Source organism: Hyla sarda, chromosome 10 (genome assembly GCF_029499605.1).
Source record: "Hyla sarda isolate aHylSar1 chromosome 10, aHylSar1.hap1, whole genome shotgun sequence".
Lineage (NCBI taxonomy): Eukaryota > Metazoa > Chordata > Amphibia > Anura > Hylidae > Hyla > Hyla sarda.
In genome coordinates, this window is record NC_079198.1 from 42281514 (window position 1) to 42302453 (window position 20940).

General features: G+C 42.6%; 2 protein-coding genes across 2 annotated transcripts in view; one reads left to right on the forward strand and one right to left on the reverse strand.

Annotated features, from left to right (window-relative positions):
- FOXR1 (forkhead box R1) overlaps nt 1-20940 on the reverse strand; it is an 85559-nt gene that overhangs the window by 40131 nt on the left and 24488 nt on the right. The window lies entirely within an intron of this gene.
- LOC130294571 (uncharacterized) lies at nt 9968-14915 on the forward strand. The gene is made up of 2 exons (XM_056544594.1): nt 9968-11551; nt 14592-14915. Exons 1-2 carry the CDS (start codon nt 10120-10122, stop codon nt 14600-14602), a joined length of 1443 nt encoding a protein of 480 aa, XP_056400569.1. The 5' UTR covers nt 9968-10119; the 3' UTR covers nt 14603-14915.

Below are 20940 nucleotides of genomic sequence, written 5' to 3' on the forward strand. Positions count from 1 at the left end.
ATGGCAGAGTTGTGAATAGGATAAAAAGCAGGAGTGCAGGGCCAAGCTTAGGCACGTCCACTCTGGCTGCCATGGTCAGAAGACCCCTCCCCCCCCCCCTTTTTTGTTTTATGTATGACTGATCAGTCTTTTTGCACTTGTCTTGGAGGTTGGGGTGTTTCTGCAGGAGCTTGATAAGCTACTATCCTCCCACCTCCCTTCCCACCGGTCATGAGGTCTACACAAACATTTTTACATTGGCAAAGCTTGGTGCCTAAAGTGCATGCTCAATATAACTAATGCAGCCATGTGGAACCTATATGGTGCAAGAAAGTACACAAGAGATCCTTCCATTTTGTGCCAAAAATGAAAAATGTTTAGATTTTCACAGCTTTGTGCTCAAAGTGCATGCATTTTATAACCTTAAAGCAGCCATGTGGGACCTATATGCTGCGAATAAACAAGAAATAAGTTAATTAAAATGACCAAAGGGAAACCATTTGCATATAATTATTTAGCACCTTGTATTGCTTGTCAGTTTGTGTGGAAAAGCTCCTCTTCTTAACCCCTTAAGGACTCAGGGTTTTTCCACTTTCGTTTTTTCCTCCTTACCTTTTAAAAATCATAACCCTTTCAATTTTCCACCTAAAAATCCATATTATGGCTTATTTTTTGCGTTGCCAATTCTACTTTGCAGTGACATTAGTCATTTTACCCAAAAAATGCACGGCGAAACGGAAAAAAAATCATTGTGCGACAAAATCGAAAAAAAACCGCCATTTTGTAAATTTTGGGAGCTTTTGTTTCTACGCAGTGCATATTTCGGTAAAAATTACACATTATCATTATTCTGTAGGTCCATACGGTTAAAATGATACCCTACTTATATATGTTTGATTTTGTCGCACTTCTGGAAAAAATCATAACTACATGCAGGAAAATTTATATGTTTAAAAATGTCATCTTCTGACCCCTATAACTTTTTTATTTTTCCACGTATGGGGTGGTATGAGGACTCATTTTTTGCGCCGTGATCTGAAGTTTTTATCGGTATGATTTTTGTTTTGATCTGACTTTTTGATCACTTTTTATTCATTTTTTAATGGTATAAAAAGTGACCAAAATAAGCTTTTTTGTACTTTGGAATTCTTTTGCGCGTACGCCATTGACCGTATGGCTTAATTAATGATATATTTTTATAGTTCGGACATTTACGCACGCGGCGATACCACATATGTTTATTTTTTATTTTTTTTACACTGTTTTATTTTTTTTATGGGAAAAGGGGGGTGATTCAAACTTTTATTAGGGAAGGGGTTAAATGACCTTTATTAACACTTTTTTTTTACATTTTTTTTTGCAGTGTTATAGGTCCCATAGGGACCTATAACACTGCACACACTGATCTCCTATGCTGATCACTGGCGTGCATTAACACGCCTGTGATCAGCATTATCGGCGCTTGACTGCTCCTGCCTGGATCTCAGGCACGGAGCAGTCATTCGTCGATCGGACACCGGGGAGGCAGGTAAGAGCCCTCCCGGTGTCCGATCAGCTGTTCAAGACGCCACGATTTCACCGCGGCGGTCCCGAACAGCCCGACTGAGCAGCCGGGTCACTTTCACTTTAGAAGCGGCGGTCAGCTTTGACCGCCGCTTCTAAAGGGTTAATACCGCACATTGCTGCGATCGGCGATGTGTGGTATTAGCCGCGGGTCCCGGCCCTTGATTAGCGCCGGGACCGACGCGATATGATGCGGGATCGCGGCGCGATCCCGCTTCATATCGCGGGAGCCGGCGCAGGACGTAAATATACGTCCTGCGTCGTTAAAGGGGTACTCCCGTGGAAAACTTTTTTTTTTTTTTTTTAATCAACTGGTGCCATAAAGTTAAACAGATTTGTAAATCACTTCTATTAAAAAATCTTAATCCTTCCAATACTTATTAGGGGCTGTATACTAAAGAGAAATCCAAAAAATAAATGCATTTCCTCTGATGTCATGACCACAGTGCTCTCTGCTGACCTCTGCTGTCCATTTAAGGAACTGTCCAGAGCAGCAAATGTTTGCTATGGGGATTTTCTCCTACTCTGGACAGTTCCTAAAATGGACAGCAGAGAGCACTGTGGTCATGACATCAGAGGAAATGCATTTCTTTTTTGGATTTCTCTTTAGTATAAAGCCCCTAAAAAGTACTGGAAGGATTAAGATTTTTTTATAGAAGGGATTTACAAATCTGTTTAACTTTATGGCACCAGTTCATTTAAAAAAAAAAAAAAAAAAAGTTTTCCACGGGAGTACCCCTTTAAAAGACTGCAAGCTGTCTCACATTGGTTAAAGCTGGCTGATACACTGCACTGAGGCACAGAAGGTAAAGAACCACAACCCTCCTCCCCCCTCCCTCCACCTAGTTGCTGGACCAAAAGGACTTTGGGGGAGATTTATCAAAACCTGTGCAAAGGAAAAGTTGCCCAGTTGCCCATAGCAACCAATCAGATCACTTCTTTCCTTTTGCAGAGGCCTTGATAAAAATGAAAGAAGTGAGCTGACTGGTTGCTATGGGCAACTGGGCAATTTTTCCTCTGGACAGGTTTTAATAAATCTCCCCCTTTGTTACCAGGGTTTGTTTGCAAAATTAAAGAGAGACCCCTAGTGATTTTTTTTTTTTTGTGAAACCATTTTTTTCACATCTTGAGCAATCAAATTTTCTATTGAAAGTGCTTAGTTTTTAACTCCTTGGGGACGGAGCCCATTATAACCTTAAGGATGGGAGCATTTTTTGCAATTCTGACCACTGTCACTTTAACCCCTTCCCGACCTATGACATACCTGTACGTCATGGGTGGCAAGGTGTTCCCGACCCATGACATACAGGTACGTCATGAACATTACTGCCGCTACTCGCGGCATCCCGCAGCGCCCGGAAAGATGGTGGCTATCACTGATAGCCAGCCATCTAACCGTGCGACCACGGGGGGTTTCATCCCCCACCCCCCCCAGCGATCGCTGCTATCAGCTGGTCAAATCTGACTAGCTGATAGCAGCGCGGTGTGTGAGTCCCGATCACGGGGATCAGGACACACACCGCTCTGCTAAGTGTCCCTGACCCGTCCCCCGGCGTCACTTACCCGTCCGAGCGGTGTCCCAAGCGGTCCCGGCGTCCTCCATGCGGTCCCGGCTGCGCTGCGTCCCGGAGGCGAGTTTCCGGCAGCAGTGCGATCTCACTGCTGCCTCTGAGAGTTTCAAAACTGCAACTCCCAGCATGCCCAGACAGCCTTTGGCTTTCTGGGCATGCTGGGAGTTGTAGTTTTGCAACATCTGGAGGTCCTCAGTTTGGAGACCACTGTATAATGGTCTCCTATCTGTGCTCTTCCAGATGTTGCAAAACTACAAATCTCAGCATGCTCAGTCTGTCCAGGCATGCTGGGAGTTGTAGTTCTGTAACATCTGGAAGAGCACAGATTGGAGACCATTATACAGTGGTCTCCAAACTGTGGACCTCCAGATGTTGCAAAACTACAACTCCCAGCATGCCCAGACTGCCCAAGCATGCTGGAAGTTTTAGTTCGGCAACATCTGATCCTTCAGATATTGCCGAACTACAACTTCCAGCATGCCTGGGCAGTCTGGGCATGCTGGGAGTTGTAGTTTTGCAACAACTGGAGGCACACTAGTTGGGAAACATTGTCCGTTTCCTACAGTGCCTCCAGCTGTTGCAATTGTTGCAAAACTATAACTCCCAGCATGCACTGACAGACCATGCATGCTGGGAGTTGTAGTTTTGCAACAGCTGGAGGCACACTGGTTTTGAAACACTAAGTTTGGTTGCAAAACACTTCAAAGTTTATTACTTAACTTAGTGTTTCCAAACCAGTCTTCCTCCAGCTGTTGCAAAACTACAACTCCCAGCATGCACGGACAGCCAAAGGGCATCCTCGGAGTTTGCAACAGCTGTATGTTTGCCCCCTCCCCCCAATGTGAATGTACAGGGTACACTCACATGGGCGGAGGTTTACAGTGAGTGCTGCAAGTTTGAGATGGCGCAAATTTTGCGCTGCAGCTCAAACTTCCAGCGGCAAACTTGCTGTGAACCTCTGCCCATGTGACTGAACCCTAAAAACACTACACTACACTAACACTAACCTAAAATAAAAAGTAAAAAACACTACATATACACATACCCCTACACAGCCCCCCTCCCCCCAAAAAAATGAAAAACGTCTGGTACGCTACTGTTTCCAAAACGGAGCCTCCAGCTGTTGCAAAATAATAACTCCCAGTATTGCCGGACAGCCATTGACTGTCCAGGCATGCTGGGAGTTTTGCAACAGCTGGAGGCACCCTGTTTGGGAATCATTGGCATAGAATACCCCTATGTCCACCCCTATTCAAATCCCTAATTCAGGCCTCAAATGCGCATGGCGCTCTCTCACTTTGGAGCCCTGTCGTATTTCAGGGCAACAGTTTTGGGACACATATGGGGTATCGCCGCACTCGGGAGAAATTGCCTTACAAATTTTGGGGGGCTTTTTCTTCTTTAACCCCTTATGAAAAGGTGAAGTTGGGGTCTACACCAGCATGTTAGTGTAAAAAAATACATTTTTTACACTGACATGCTGGTGTTGCCCTATACTTTTCATTTTCACAAGAGGTAAAAGGGAAAAAAGACCCTCTAAATTTGTAATGCAACTTCTCCCGACTACGGAGATACCCCATATGTGTGCGCAAAGTGCTCTGGGGGCGCACAACAAGGCCCAGAAGGGAGAGTGCGCCATGTACATTTGAGGCGATTTGCACAGGGGTGGCTGATTGTTACAGCAGTTCTGTCAAACGCAAAACAATAAATATCCACATGTGACCCCATTTTGGAAACTACACCCCTCACGGAATGTAATAAGGGGTGCAGTGAGCATTTACACCCCACTGGTGTATGACAGATTTTTGGAACAGTGGTCTGTGAAAATGAAAAATAAAATTTTTGATTTGCACAGTCCACTGTTTCAAATATCTGTCAAACGCCAGTGGGGTGTAAATGCTCACTGCACCCCTTATTAAATTCCATGAGGGGTATAGTTTCCAAAATGGGGTCACATGTGGGGGGGGTCCACTGTTCTGGCACCATAGGGGCTTCCTAAATGGGACATGCCCCCAAAAACCCTTTCAGAAAAACTCACTCTCCAAAATCCCATTGTCGCTCCTTCCCTTCTGAGCCCTCTACTGCGCCCGCCGAACACTTTACATACACATATGAGGTATTTCCTTACTCGAGAGAAATTGGGTTACAAATTTTCGGGTGATTTCTCTCCTTTTACCCCTTGTAAAAATTAAAAAATTGGGTCTACAAGAAAATGCGAGTGTAAAAAATGAAGATTTAGAATTTTCTCCTTCACTTTGCTGCTATTCCTGTGAAACACCTAAAGGGTTAAAACACTTACTGAATGTCATTTTGAATACTTTGGGGGGTGCAGTTTTTATAATGGGGTCATTTATGGGGTATTTCTAATATGAAGACCCTTAAAATCCACTTCCAACCTGAACTGGGCCCTGAAAAATTACGATTTTGAAAATCTTGAGAAAAATTGGAAAATTGCTGCAGAACTTTGAAGCTCTCTGATGTCTTCCAAAAGTAAAAACATGTCAATTTTTTAATGCAAACACAAAGTAGACATATTGTATATGTGAATCAATATGTAATTTATTTGGAATATCCATTTTCCTTTCAAGCAGAGACTTTCAAAGTTAGAAAAATGTAAAATTTTCAAAATTTTCATGAAATTTTTAGATTTTTTACCAAGAAAGGATACAAATCTCAGTGAAACTTTACCAATAACATAAAGTAGAATATGTCACGAAAAAACAATCTCGGAATCAGAATGATAAGTAAAAGCATTCCAGAGTTATTAATGTTTAAAGTGACAGTGGTCAGATTTTCAAAAAATGCCCAGGTCATGAAGGTGAAAATGGGCTGGGTCATGAAGGGGTTAAGCATTAACAACTCTGGGATGCTTTTACTTTTCATTCTGATTCAGAGATTGTTTTTTCGTGACATATTCTACTTTATGTTAGTGGTAAATTTTTGTCGATACTTGCATCATTTCTTGGTGAAAAATTCCAAAATTTGATATAAAAATGCAACATTTAAAAAAAAAATTTCAACTTTGAAGCTCTCTGCTTGTAAGGAAAATAAACATTCTAAATAAATAATATTTTGATTCACATATACAATATGTCTACTTTATGTTTGCATCATAAAGTTGAGATGTTTTTACTTTTTGGAAGACATCAGAGGGCTTAAAAGTTCAGAAGCAATTTTCCAATTTTTCACAAAAATTTCAAAATCGGAATTTTTTAGGGGCCAGTTCAGTTTTGAAGTGGATTTGAACGGCCTTCATATTAGAAATACCCCATAAATGACCCCATTATAAAAACTGCACCCCTCAAAGTATTCAAAATGACATTCAGTAAGTTTGTTAACCCTTTAGGTGTTTCACAGGAATAGCAGCAAAGTGAAGGAGAAAATTCAAAATCTTCATTTTTTACACTCGCATGTTCTTGTAGACCCAGTTTTTGAAATTTTACAAGGGGTAAAATGAGAAAAAGCCCCCCAAAATTTGTAACCCAATTTCTCTCGAGTATGGAAATACCTCATATGTGTATGTCAAGTGTTCGGCGGGCGCAGTAGAGGGCTCAGAAGGGAAGGAGCGACAATGGGATTTTGGAGAGTGAGTTTTGCTGAAATGGTTTTTGGGGGCATGTCGCATTTAGGAAGCCTCTATGGTGCCAGAACAGCAAAAAAAAAAAAAAAAAAACACACATGGAATACTATTTTGGAAACTACACCCCTCAAGGCACGTAACAAGGGGTCCGGTGAGCCTTAACACCCCACAGGTGTTTGGCGACTTTTCGTTAAATTCAGATGTGTAAATGAAAAAAAAAAATTTTCACTAAAGTGCAGGTTTTTTCCCCAAATTTACCATTTCTACGAAGGGTAATGGGAGAAAAATCCCCCCCAAATTTGTAATGCAATTTCTCCCGAGTACGGAGATACCCCATATGTGGCCCTAAACTGTTGCCTTGAAATACGACAGGGCTCTGGAGTGAGAGAGCGCCATGCGCATTTGAGGCCTGAATAAGGAATTTGCAGTAGGGGTGGACCCGGTTACAAGAATGGGGCTCGTCTCCACCAAAACCCTACAGCAGTGTCTCCCACAGGGTGCCTCCAGCTGTTGCAAGACTCCCAGCCTGCCAGGACAGTCTATGGCTGTCCGGCAACACTGGGAGTTGTGGTTTTGCCACAGCTGGAGGCGCCGTTTAGGAAAAACATTTTTTCATTTTTATTGGGGGGTGGGTGGGCGACGTGTAAGGGGGTGTATGTGTAGTGTTTTATTTTTTATTATTTGTTAGTGTAGTGTAGTGTTTTTAGGGTATATTCACACAGGCGGGGGTTCACAGTAAGTTTCCTTGAAGGAAACCCACTGTAAACCCGCCCGTGTGACTGTCCCCAGTACATTCAGCTGTGGCAAAATGACAACTCCCGGAATGCACTGACAGACCTGGTGGGGAACCACTGAGTTAGAAGACAGACTCTAGCTCAGTGATTCCAACCCATGTGCCTCCAGCTGTTGCAAGACTACAACTCCCAGCATGTACGGTCTGTCAGTGCACTCTGGGAGTTGTAGTTTTGCAACAGCTGGAGGCACACGGGTTGGAATCACTGAGTTAGGAAACAGACTCTAGCTCAGTGTTTCCCAACCAGTGTGCCTACAGCTGTTGCAAAACTACAATTCCCAGCATGCCCGTACAGTCAGGGATGCTGGGCGTCCCCCCCCCCCCCCCTCGCCGCCCGTGTTCCCCCCCCTTTGTACCGACTTTGATCGGTGCGCAGAGCGGGGGTTAGAAATTAACTGTAACCCCCCGCCCCCCTCCTGCCATTGGTGGTCAGCCTGACCTACCAATGGCAGGGAATAGGAGGGGGTGCCACCTCGCTCCTATGCTTTAGGCTGGTCGGAGCTGTCTCTGACAGTTCCGATCAGTCTTATTTTCCAGGAGATCGGGTCACCAGTGACCCGATTTGCCCGGATCGCGGCAAATCGCAGGTCTGAATTGACCTGCGATTTGCTGCGATCGCCGATATGGGGGGGGGGGGTGTCTCAGGACCCCCCTAGGCATTGCCACGGGATGCCTGCTGATAAATATCAGCAGGCATCCCGGTCGGATCACCGCCCGGCAAGCGGCAGTGATCGGAAATGCCGAGGGCGTATGGATACGCCCTCCGTCCTTAAGGGACGGGACGCGAGGGCGTATGCATACGCCCTTCGTTCCCAAGGAGTTAAGGAAGTGTTTAACGAAAAAAAAAGTTGTTTCTAATGACAGTCAAGCTTTTAATACCTAGCTCAATGGTCAGATACTATCAGGCAAGTTTCCACTTTTTTTTTTTTCTGACAGCTTTTGGAATAATGCCATTGCAGTTTTTGAGCCAAAGTCAGAAGTGGAACCATAAGGGAGGAGAAGTGTAAGTCCTTCCTTTATATGTCCTATTCCTTTTGAATACATTTCTTGCTTTGGCTCGAAAACTGCAGTGGCAGTTTTCCAAAAATTGCCAGAAAAAAAACCAAGTGGAAACTTAGCCTGAGGAATCCAGTTAACTTTGAGTAACATAGATAGATCAAATGTTACGTGGCCAAGGTGACATGCCTACATGCATTAATTTTAGGATAGTTAACTTTATTGTTGGTGGCATTACTATCTATACAAAAAATATAATTTTAAGGCAAAACAAAACGCTTCGTATTATGCTTTTAAACTTCTTTACTAAACTCAGCAGCATATAAGTAATGGAAGTATCATAGAAATTTTTTATATAAATAAAGTGTAAATAAACATCAGGATACTAGGATGCAACCTAGAATGATGATCATGGCCTCGACCAATCAGGCGACAGTACAGCAGATATCAATAACTGTCATATAGATAACTTCCTTCTTCTTTGCTGCTCAGCAAACAGTGAAGTTATGTAATATTTTTTCTCTCTCATATTGTATTACTATATCAATTTATATATATTCATTTAATGATTTCATAATTTTTCATATTTTATTTCATTCATTTATTCAAATTCTCTTAATCTATATATTATCTAGTTTTATTGTATTTCATTGTGAGTATGTGTATATATATATATATGTGTGTATGTATAGATGGATATATATATATCTATATATTTTATCCCTTTTTCTCATCCTTAAATTCCGTTTTCCATAAAAATTGCCTGTATTTTCTGGTTGTTTTTCATTTTTCCTTTTTTCTCCATTATAACTTTTATGCTATTTTCCACTTATCGATATTCCCCTTTTATTACTTTCACTTCCTTATCCTATTCACATAAATTCTTTATTGTTTGTTTTTCCTACCTTCATCTTGCGCATCTTTTCTTATTTAACTGCGTCATCACTGCCATATTCAGCGCGAGCTCCGTCTTCCTCCCCCCCTGCTTCAACTGTTCTTTTGATCTCGTGTCTCGAGCGCTCCGCTCGTTATCGCGAGATCTTCTGACAGCGAGGTCGTCTCCTGTCAAGCGCTCCCGGGCTTTTGACATTCTCCTCACAGCTGTCAAAGCCCGGAGGTCGCGCTCGCCTGTGTTCTGTCATAGCGTATCCTAATTCATTGCTAAAATTTGGCCTCCTGCCAAAAACAGTGTAAATCTGTATTTCTTCTCCTCCACTGCTGCCCGGTCGCTATTTTAGTCTATTTCCCTACATATTTTTTCACTATGTGAATTTCAAGCATTAATATATTGATTTTAATTTATTTCCTATTTATTTATTAACTTATCTATTAATTAATTATTCTAGTTATTTAATTAATTGATTAATTCATGCTTTATTTATTTAATTCCCTTTTCATAGTAGTAGTATTTTAATTTACCTCATATTAAATTCATTATTCATTTATTACACTATTATCCTATATTTTATTTAACAGTATATTTAATTGATTATATATCTAATTATTTTACTTACCTCATAATTAATATTTTATTATTCATATATATATTTTATTACTGATTATCCTTAATTATATCATATACAGTATATATATATCTCTTTTTCTCCCTATTACTGATCTCCATAATTATATTCAGTATGTCTCAGGACAACATCCAAACTACCACAGAAAAAGTCAATCCAGACGCTTTGCAGTCTTTAGTGGACGCTTCAGTGTCCAAATCATTACAAAATGCAGTTTCCACTCTGCAAGAATCTTTTGAAAAATCATTAGCTAATATTATGGCTCGCTCTGGCAATATGACTCCTGGGGTTCTACCTCCTATTACCCCTTCCGACCATTACTGGTCTCCTGCCGAATCGGTATCTCATATGGCAAAAGGTTTTAAAGGTCCTGGCAAAGTTAAATCAAAAAAGCGCCATACCTCAATTGAAGAACCTTATCCCTCTAAAGGTGTACAACACACTTCAGGGACTCGCCATGAGACTAATACCGCTCATGCTCCAGGTTCCAAACCAGAACCATCTAATAGTGGTTCAAAGAAACCACTTTCCTCACCCTCCACCAGAGAGGAAGTCCAGCCTGTCAAGGCTTCTACATTTAGAGCGAAGCCAGACTCCTACCGAATTCAGTCTTCTGAGGAATCGGACGATTCCGACATTCAAGATGTTCAGGAGATTTTATATTGTTCGGAGGACAGTGACTCGGATCACGATGACCCTGCTTTGCAGGAAGACACTACAGTGACACATCCTGGGGATTCATACTTTGATCCCGCTTTAATTTGCCACCCACGCTCAGGCGAATGGCTTCCAAATTCTAGAATTGCCGAATTCTTAGCACTAAGAGCTAATAAACCTTTAGATCGTCCATCTCGTAGCAAATTGAAGGCAGAATGCCCTCGCCCTTCTTTGCCTAATAATTCCTCGGCTACTCCGGAGTTGGACCCACTCCTGGCGAAATTCTTGTTTAAAACAGGAAAAAACCCAAAGAAGGGAGTAGACCGTAGCTTTAAGTCCTGTCAGGACAAATTAATGGACCTTCTGGGTCCACTTTCTAAAATTATGGACATGGCTGATGAGGCATCCGCCTCCAATTCTACTGTTGATACCGAAACCCTTAAAGGGTGGATTCAACGAGCAATATGTCTATTCGGCAACGCTAATGCCGCTCTCTCCACTGAGAGGAAAAGGTCTATTCTCATGAAGATTGACCCACAATTGACCAATCTGGCTACTGCCGAACCGGCCAACCCCACCAATGGCATGCTTTTTGGTGAGGATTTCATCAGAGAACTAAATAAATATGTGGGTCTTTTTTCCTCGCTTAATAAAGCGCAAGTTTCTATGAAGAAAGTGTTCTCAAGCAGAATTTTTGGGAGGGCCGGAAAAGGTCGGGGCCGATTTTCCGGCCGGTCATCCCAGCATAGAGCTTATAGAGGCCCCTATTCCAACCCATCAGTACAATTCGCAGCTCCACCCTCTGCTCCCTCCCCATTTTTCCCTTACAGGTCCAGACCATGGCGCTCCAGAGGCCAAAGAGGTTATCCTCGCTCCAGACCTCCCACAGGTAAGTCCACCCCTGTATTCTTCCCTACATATCCCATTAGGGGGAAGACTCCTTCATTTTTTCCACAATTGGACTATGATTACGTCCGACTCTTGGATACTAAATACAGTCATGGGGTACCAAATAGAATTTGTCATCCCTCCTGTCCAAACCCATTTACCTCATCCAATCCAATTTTCCCTATTGGACAAAAAACTCATAGACCAAGAAGTCCAAGAACTGGCTTCCAAACAAGCAATTATTCCTGTAATCCCACATTCCATGGGTTTCATAAGCAATCTTTTTCTGGTAAAAAAGAAAGACGGAGGTCACAGACCTGTGATCAATTTAAGACTTTTAAACAACCTGGTTGTTTATCGTCACTTCAAGATGGAGGGCATCCATCTTCTAAGAGACATTCTTCTGAAAAACGATTGGTTAGTGAAGATAGATTTGAAGGACGCTTATTTAACAATACCAATCCATCCGTCTTCTCAACATTTTCTTCAATTTCTCTGGAACGATCAGACATGGCAATTTACTTGTCTCCCATTCGGCCTCTCATCGGCTCCGTGGTGCTTCACAAAACTACTCAAACCAGTAGTTGCCTCTCTCAGAAGCCGCGGAGTTCGTCTTATTATCTATCTAGACGACATTCTCCTTATGGCCCAATCAAAAAAGTTACTTTTGCTCCACATGAACTGGACATTACACCTCTTAACTCATCTAGGGTTTCTCATAAATCACAAGAAATCCATCTTAGTTCCAACTCAAAATCTAGAATTTTTGGGTTTCATGATAGACACTCAACTGACCACTTTGAGTCTCCCTTCAAGGAGATTGAAAGTTATTCGGAAAGAAATCCGACAGATTCTTCACAAAGACATTATATCTTTGAGGACAATAGCTCGAATTGTGGGTCTCCTTTCAGCATCCATTCAAGCCATATTTCCTGCTCCTCTTCACTACAGAGCTCTCCAACGCCTGAAAATTCGCCACTTAAGACAAGGCCTTGGTTATTCAGACGAAATTCCTCTCTCCTCAGAAGCCAAAGAGGAACTTCTTTGGTGGCTCACTCACATAGAGTCTTGGAATGGAAAAGCAATTTTCCATCCGAATCCAGACATTGTCATCGAATCGGATGCGAGTCTTTCCGGATGGGGCGCTCGTTGCGGTTCCCTTTCTACAGGAGGCAAATGGTCTCCTTCAGAGTCCCTCCTTCACATCAATTGTCTGGAACTTCTAGCAGGATTCTTTGCCTTAAAAAGTTTTGCAAAGAATTCCTCCCATTGCTGTATTCTTCTACGTATGGACAACATTTCCGCTGTCCAATACATCAATCATTTGGGAGGCACAACTTCAAAAGTTCTTGCAGATTTTGTCAAAGAATTTTGGCATTTTTGTTTAGACAAGAATATTACCTTGAAAGCGGAATACCTTCCCGGAATTTCCAATTCAGTAGCGGATTGGTATTCTCGTTATTTGACCGATTCCAGCGATTGGAAACTTCATCTTCCAATCTTCCAATCGATCAATTCTCTTTGGGGTCCATTACACATAGACCTCTTTGCATCCCGTCTCAACACTCAATTACCTCTATTTTACAGTTGGCGCCCAGACCCAGAAGCTTTGGGTGTGGACGCCTTCCTGCAATTCTGGCCCCAGAAGACTCTTTACGCCTTTCCTCCCTTCAATCTCATTCCTCGGGTTCTATTTCAAACCTCAATACAGAAATCCACTCTGGTTCTCATCACTCCGCTATGGCCAACCCAGTCTTGGTTTCCCCAAATTCTTCATCTTCTGATAGATTTTCCCCATCTTCTACCTTCTTTTCAGAATCTTCTTCTGAATCCTCAAGGGAACTTCCACCCTCTGATTCTGTCGGGACAATTGACTCTAGTCGCTTGGTTGATTTCGGGTCACCAAGTTCTAACCTCCAACTTTCAAAATCGGCTCAGGACATCCTATCTGACGCATGGGCCCCAGGTACCAGATCTGCTTACAGATCAGCCTGGAAACTTTGGTCTGATTGGTGCGATAGAAGACATTTGGATCCCTTACAAGCTTCTATATACCACATCTTAAATTTTTTATCTGCCTCTTTTGATGCTGGTAAAGCATACAGAACCATTAATCTTTATCGCTCTGCCATTTCCTCTAAACACGTACCTATCGATTCCATTCATATTGGTAGACATCCTCTTGTTTGTCAACTACTTAAAGGTATTCGTTTCCGTAGACCACCTTTACCAAAATATACTTCCACATGGGACGTGAATCTAGTTCTCAATATGTTTATATCCTGGGATGATAATGACTCCCTCTCTTTAAAATTTCTTTCCTTCAAACTCACTACCCTTCTATGTCTTATCTCCGTGAAACGGGTCTCTGATGTCAAATCCCTTGATATATCTCATAGACAATTTACTCCTCAAGGTGTTATTTTTTCTATTTATCGTCGTACCAAAACTAATCTTCAATCTGTTTTCTACCCCTCTTTTCCGCATCACGTAAAACTTTGTGTTGTTCGTTGCCTTAGATCTTACGAACAAAAAACTGAATCTCTTAGGAATACTTCCCATTCCCAATTATTAATATCCTTTTGCAAACCTCATGCACCTGTATCCTCTCCTACCCTGGCCAGATGGGTTAAACAAACTTTACACCTTGCTGGTGTCGATACTTCCAAATTTACTGCCCACTCTACTAGAAGTGCTGTTTCCACTAGACTTTTCCAATCTGGTGCTTCTTTATCGGACTTACTGAAAGCTGCCAATTGGTCTTCTGATTCAACCTTTAAAACCTTCTATTTTAGACCTGAATCACATGTTTCCATGTTATTGTTATAATTTATTTTATTTTCTTTCTCTATTGTACTAATTAGAGTTTATAATCTTTATTAATAGCTTTGAACTAGCATAATACGAAGCGTTTTGTTTTGCCTTAAAATTGAGAATTTTCCTATCCTGGGTGACGGAAAATTTGGATTTTAATAAAAACAAAACGCGAGTATTATCCCTCCCAGAACCCATCCCTGTAATTATGTTTTTCTTTCTTTCAGTTCAACAATGATCCCTTCATCTTCTACTGTTATGACGATTTTCATCGATGGAGTTCCTTATTGCATTCCGATTCACATTGGTTTTTTCTTGTTCTACGACTACCTGTTACCAATTGTTCCTGTCTACTTCGCAAAGAAGAAGGAAGTTATCTATATGACAGTTATTGATATCTGCTGTACTGTCGCCTGATTGGTCGAGGCCATGATCATCATTCTAGGTTGCATCCTAGTATCCTGATGTTTATTTACACTTTATTTATATAAAAAATTTCTATGATACTTCCATTACTTATATGCTGCTGAGTTTAGTAAAGAAGTTTAAAAGCATAATACTCGCGTTTTGTTTTTATTAAAATCCAAATTTTCCGTCACCCAGGATAGGAAAATTCTCAATTATATATTTAGATAGATACACATTGATGAAGACTCGTATTGCTTTATCAGTATTATATTTTACCATTTATTATAACTATGATAGACCAATCTCAAGCTCCATGGCAGCGTTAAAAGTACCGTATATACTCGAGTATAAGCCGACCCGAGTATAAGCCGAGACCCCTAATTTCAACCCAAAATCCCAGGAAAAGTTATTGACTCGAGTATAAGCCTAGGGTGGGAAATACCTCATCCCCCCGTCATCATCCAGACCCGTCATTAACATCCTCATCATCCCCTTGTCATCATCCCACACATCCCCCCTTCATCATCCCCTTGTCATCATCCCACACATCCCCTTATCATCCCACACATCCCCCCTTCATCATCCCCTTGTCATCATCCCACACATCCCCTTATCATCCCACACATCCCCCCTTCATCATCCCCTTGTCATCATCCCACACATCCCCCCTTCATCATCCCCTTGTCATCATCCCACACATCCCTTTATCCCACACATCCCCCCTTCATCATCCCCTTGTCATCATCCCACACATCCCCTTATCCCACACATCCCCCCTTCATCATCCCCTTGTCATCATCCCACACATCCCCTTATCATCCCACACATCCCCCCTTCATCATCCCCTTGTAATCATCCCACACCCCCCCCCCTTCATCATCCCCACCCCCCTTCATCATCCCCACACCCCCCCCCTTCATCATCCTCTTCTCATCATTCGCCCTCAGTGGTCTTCAACCTGCGGACCTCCAGAGGTTTCAAAACTACAACTCCCAGCAAGCCCGGGCAGCCATCGGCTGTCCGGGCTTGCTGGGAGTTGTAGTTTTGAAACCTCCGGAGGTCCGCAGGTTGAAGACCACTGCGGCCTTCAACATCATCCAGCCCCCTCTCACCCCCTTTAGTTCTGAGTACTCACCTCCGCTCGGCGCTGGTCCGGTCCTGCAGGGCTGTCCGGTAAGGAGGTGGTCCGGTGACGAGGTGGTCCGGGCTGCTATCTTCACCGGGGGCGCCTCTTCTCCGCGCTTCCGGCCCGGAATAGAGCCGTTGCCTTGACAACGACGTATCTGCGTCGTTGTCAAGGCAACGTGACTATTCTGAGGCCGGGCCCGAAGCGCTTAGAAGAGGCCTCCCCGGTGAAGATAGCAGCCCGGACCACCTCCTCACCGGACCACCTCCTTACCGGACAGCCCTGCAGGACCGGACCAGCGCCGAGCGGAGGTGAGTACTCAGAACTAAAGGGGGTGAGAGGGGGCTGGATGATGTTGAAGGCCGCAGTGGTCTTCAACCTGCGGACCTCCGGAGGTTTCAAAACTACAACTCCCAGCAAGCCTGGACAGCCGATGGCTGCCCTGGCTTGCTGGGAGTTGTAGTTTTGAAACCTCTGGAAGTCCGCAGGTTGAAGACCACTGCGGGTGGGGGAGTTCACTCGAGTATAAGCCGAGGGGGGTGTTTTCAGCACGAAAAATCGTGCTGAAAAACTCGGCTTATACTCGAGTATATACGGTATGTAAATGTTTCTATTCATTCATTGGTTTTAAGGTAAGGCAATAGGATAGAAAGGGAATCTGGAAATCAATAAAAAACACAGTTGGTATATTTGTGATAACTGATTATATGGTGTAGGTTCTGGTATAACCATTTATGACATCTGCATCCTCTCTAGTTTAGTTTAACAAGATTTTGTAGGTGTAATGCACTCTACTGTTACTATATTAAGATATGTAATTATGTTGCTCAATATGTATTTGGATGCACAGCATCAGTTTTTTCTATAAACAATGCATTGTCCAATATGATAAATGGACGCTACTATATAATTTATATGACTAACTAAGATCAAGTTTCAATGTAGCATAATAATATGGTACTAGTTTCATCCTTTTATTATAATCATATTTAATATAAAGTAATTGAATATGGGGTTAGTCAGGTTATATGACCAAAGGGAATCTAAGATGATTAATGATCAATATGCTTATTAATGACCTTGTAAAAGGATTACAAACTAGAATTTAGATATTTGCATATGGCACTAAACTGGGTTAGGTACTCACCAAAGAGGATAATATTACAGAGGGATCTGGGGAAGCTTGAGGTCTAGACACAGACATGGCAATAAAGTTTAAAAAGGGGTACACCAGTGGGGAAAAACCAATTTAAATGGGCAATGTCATGAAAAATAATTTTTGATATGTTGTAGTACTTAAGTACTACAACATATCTCTAATATACTTTTATTTAAAAAAAAAATGCTTTTAAAACATTTTAAAAGCAATTTGAAATTCGGCCACTAGGGGGCGCCCTCCTAGTGGCCGAATGCAGTGCGGAGTGACGTCACTGCAAAATTCGGACTGATTCCGGCAGGGCATCAGTCGAAATTTTGCGCAGGCGCAGTAACAGCCAGGGCTGCGCATCGGCTTCCCGCACTCGCCGACGGCCCTGCAGCAAGGTGCGGGCGGTGCGGGGGGTTGGCTGCTCCAGCAAGGTGCGGGGAGTGCAGCTCCAAGGTACGGGGGGATGGGGGGAGCTGCTCCAAGGTACGGGGGGGATGGGGGGCGCTGCTGCAAGGTACGAGGGGGGGGCAGGGGGGGGGGGGGGTTTGTTTGGGTTTACTTACCGAGTGGCAGGAAGAGTCTCCCCCGCACCCGTTCCTCCCGCATCGGCTCCTGGCTCACTCCTTCCCCCATGAAACTCCTGTCCTGGGTGCCTCCAGTTGTTTTACCACTACAACTCCCAGCATGCCCTGACAGCCAATAGATGTCAGGGCATGCTAGGAGTTGTAGTGGAGAAACAGCTGGAGGCACCCTGTTAGGAGAACTAAGGGCGGAAGTGCCGGCCCCAGCAGGCATCAGTGACGTGGTGCTTGCTGGGGAAGTCTGCTTGGTAGTGAGCACACTACCAGGCAGACTAAATGCCATTTAAAAAATAGTAAAAAGAAAAAATAAAGGCAGGGAGGGTGTTAGGGATAGAAGTGCAATAGGCAGGGACAGCAAAAAAAAAAAATCATGATGGTGGGAGCTACCCTTTAAATGAACTCTTGCCAGAATATCCTACAAATTTGTATGCTGTTGTATGCTCCAGGGCAAGTTGTGTAGTTCTTTCCAGTCTGACCACAGTGCCCTCTGCTGACACCTTTGTCCCTGTCAAGAGCAGGAGAGGTTTGTAATAGGCATTTGCTCCTGCTCTGGACAGTTCCTGACATGGACAGTGGTGGCAGCAGAGAGCACTGTGATCAGACTGGAAAGAACTACACAACTTTCTCTAGAGCATTCAGCAGCTGATAAGCATTGGAAGGCTTAAGATTTTTAGAAGTAATTTACAAATCTGTATAACTTTCTTGCCTCAGTTAATTAAAAACATGTTTTCTTTCCTCCAGAGAACCCCTTTAATGTGAATAAATGTAAGTTTATGCGCTTAGGCCGCAAAAAAAAGCTAAAAACAAAAAGTGATCAGTGCCAGGCAGCTGCTGCCAAGGTTAACAAAGTCAGGGGATGTAATAAGAGAGGCATGTTGGCTTGTGACAGGAACATAGTTTTGCCTTTGTATAAATCATTAGTCAAACCACATATGGAGTATTGTGTCCAATTTTGGGCACCTGTATTATATATAAAGGACATGGTTGAACCTGAGAGGGTGCAGAGGAGCACGGCAAAGAAGTAAAGGAGATATCCAGTGGTTCTGCCATAGCAATGCATTGAGGGGGCGTGTCGGCCGCTGCTTCGTGCGGTGGTCGACACCCGCTATCTGGCCGGAGAGCCTGGCCCCCGTACAGAGAGATCGCAGGGGGCCCCAGTGGTCTCAAACTTATCCCCTATCCTTAGGATAGGGGATACGTTTTTCACCACTGGACTACCCCTTTAATGATATGCATGGATTACAGTACAAACACAGGTTATCAAGCTTGGGGTTATTTAGTTTGGAGAAAAGACGTTTTGGGGCGATCTGATCACAATGTAAAAATATGTGAATGGACACTAGAGATCTTTCTAGTTATTTTTTATATACATAGGCTGGTAACCATGACAAGGGGGCAACCTCTAACAGGAAAGACGTTGTCACCATACTCACAGACAGAGATTCTTTACTTTAAGAGCAGTGGAACTCTCTGCCACATGATTTTGTGATGTCTTACTCAAAACAACTTCGAGGGGAGCCTGGATGTTTTTCTGGAAAAATAGAAGAATATTACATGTTATGGATACTAGATTTATGTGGATACAAGCACTTTACATTAACCCCTTAACGACGAAGGACGTAGATTTACATCCCCGCATCATATCGGGTCGGTCCCGGCGGCTATCAACAGCCGGGACCCGCGGCTAATACAGGACATCACCGATCGCGGTGATGCCCTGCGTTAACCCTTCAGACGCTGGGATCAAAGCTGACCGCCGCATCTGAAGTGAAAGTGAAAGTATCCCGGCTGCTCAGTCTGGCTGTTCGGGACAGCCACGGTGAAATCGCGGCATCCCGAACAGCATACAGGACACCGGGAGGGCCCTTACCTGCCTCCTTGGTGTCGACGAATGACTGCTACGTGCCTTAGATCCAGGCAGGAGCAGTCAAGCGCCGATAACACTGATCACAGGCATGTTAATACACGCCAGTGATCAGCATGAGAGATCAGTGTTATAGGTCCCTATGGGAGCTATAACACTACAAAAAAAAAAAGTGTTAATAAAAGGTCATTTAACACCTTCCCTAATAAAAGTTTTAATTGCCGTTTTCCAATAAAAAAATAAAACATATGTGGTATCGCCGCGTGTGTAAATGTCCGAACTATAAAAATATATCATTAATTAAACCACACGGTCAATGGCATACAAGTAAAAAATTCCAAAGTCCAAAAAAGCATATTTTTGGGTCACTTTTTATACCATTAAATATGAATAAAAAGTGATCAAAAAGTCCCATCAAAACAAATACGGTACTGATAAAAACTTCAGATCACGGCACAAAAAATGAGCCCTCATACCACCCTGTACGTGGAAAAATAAAAAAAGTTATGGGGGTCAGAAGAGGACATTTTTAAACGTATAAATTTTCCTGCATGTAGTTATGATTTTTTCCAGAAGTACGACAAAATCAAACCTATATATGTAGGGTATCATTTTAATCGTATGGACCTACAGAATAATAATGTGTCATTTTTACCGAAATATGCACTGCATAGAAACGGAAGCCCCAAAAATTTTCAAAATGGCGTTTTTTCTTCTATTTTGTTGCACAATTTTTTTTTTCCGTTTCGCTGTGAATTTTTGGGTAAAATGACTAATGTCACACTGATACAGAAGGTAAGTGGGACATCTTTAAATCAACTCTAAATAACTATACAGCTAAATATATACCCCAAAGGGGAACAAATATAAACGATTAAAATTAAATCCTACATGGCTGACAAACTATGTTAAAAGAGCAATAAACAACAAAAAATTGCTTTAAAAAAAATACAAATCTGATGGGTCAGCTATAACATTTAAAACAGTACAAGGAGCTTAATAAAATCTGTAAAAATGTAATAAAAACAGCAAAAATTCTAAATGAGAGACAGGTGACCAAAGAAAGCAAAACTAACCCTAAATATTTTTTTAGATATATGAATGCAAAAAAAAAAAAAAGAGCATGTAGTACCCCTTAATAATGATAATGGGGAGGTTGTCACAGGCGATAAAGAGAAAGCGGAGCTACTGAATGGGTTCTTTAGTTCTGTATATACTAAGGAGCTGACATTGGACAGGTCAATGCTGGTAACATCATGTAATGTCAATTTACAAGTCACAGCGATCGGCACTCAACCTCCATTCACTGACTGAATATATGGATATGAGCCGATCAGCTATCCTAGGCACACGTGGGCAACAGCATAAATGTACCTGTAGGGGTGCGGGAGAAAGCAAAGTTTCCAATAGAATCCAGTACAGTAGAAGAAATGGATCGCACTCACAACTT

Coding starts and splice junctions, on each gene's coding strand:
- LOC130294571 (XM_056544594.1), top strand. CDS start 10,120: ATGTCTCAGGACAACATCCAAACTACCACAGAAAAAGTCAATCCAGAC.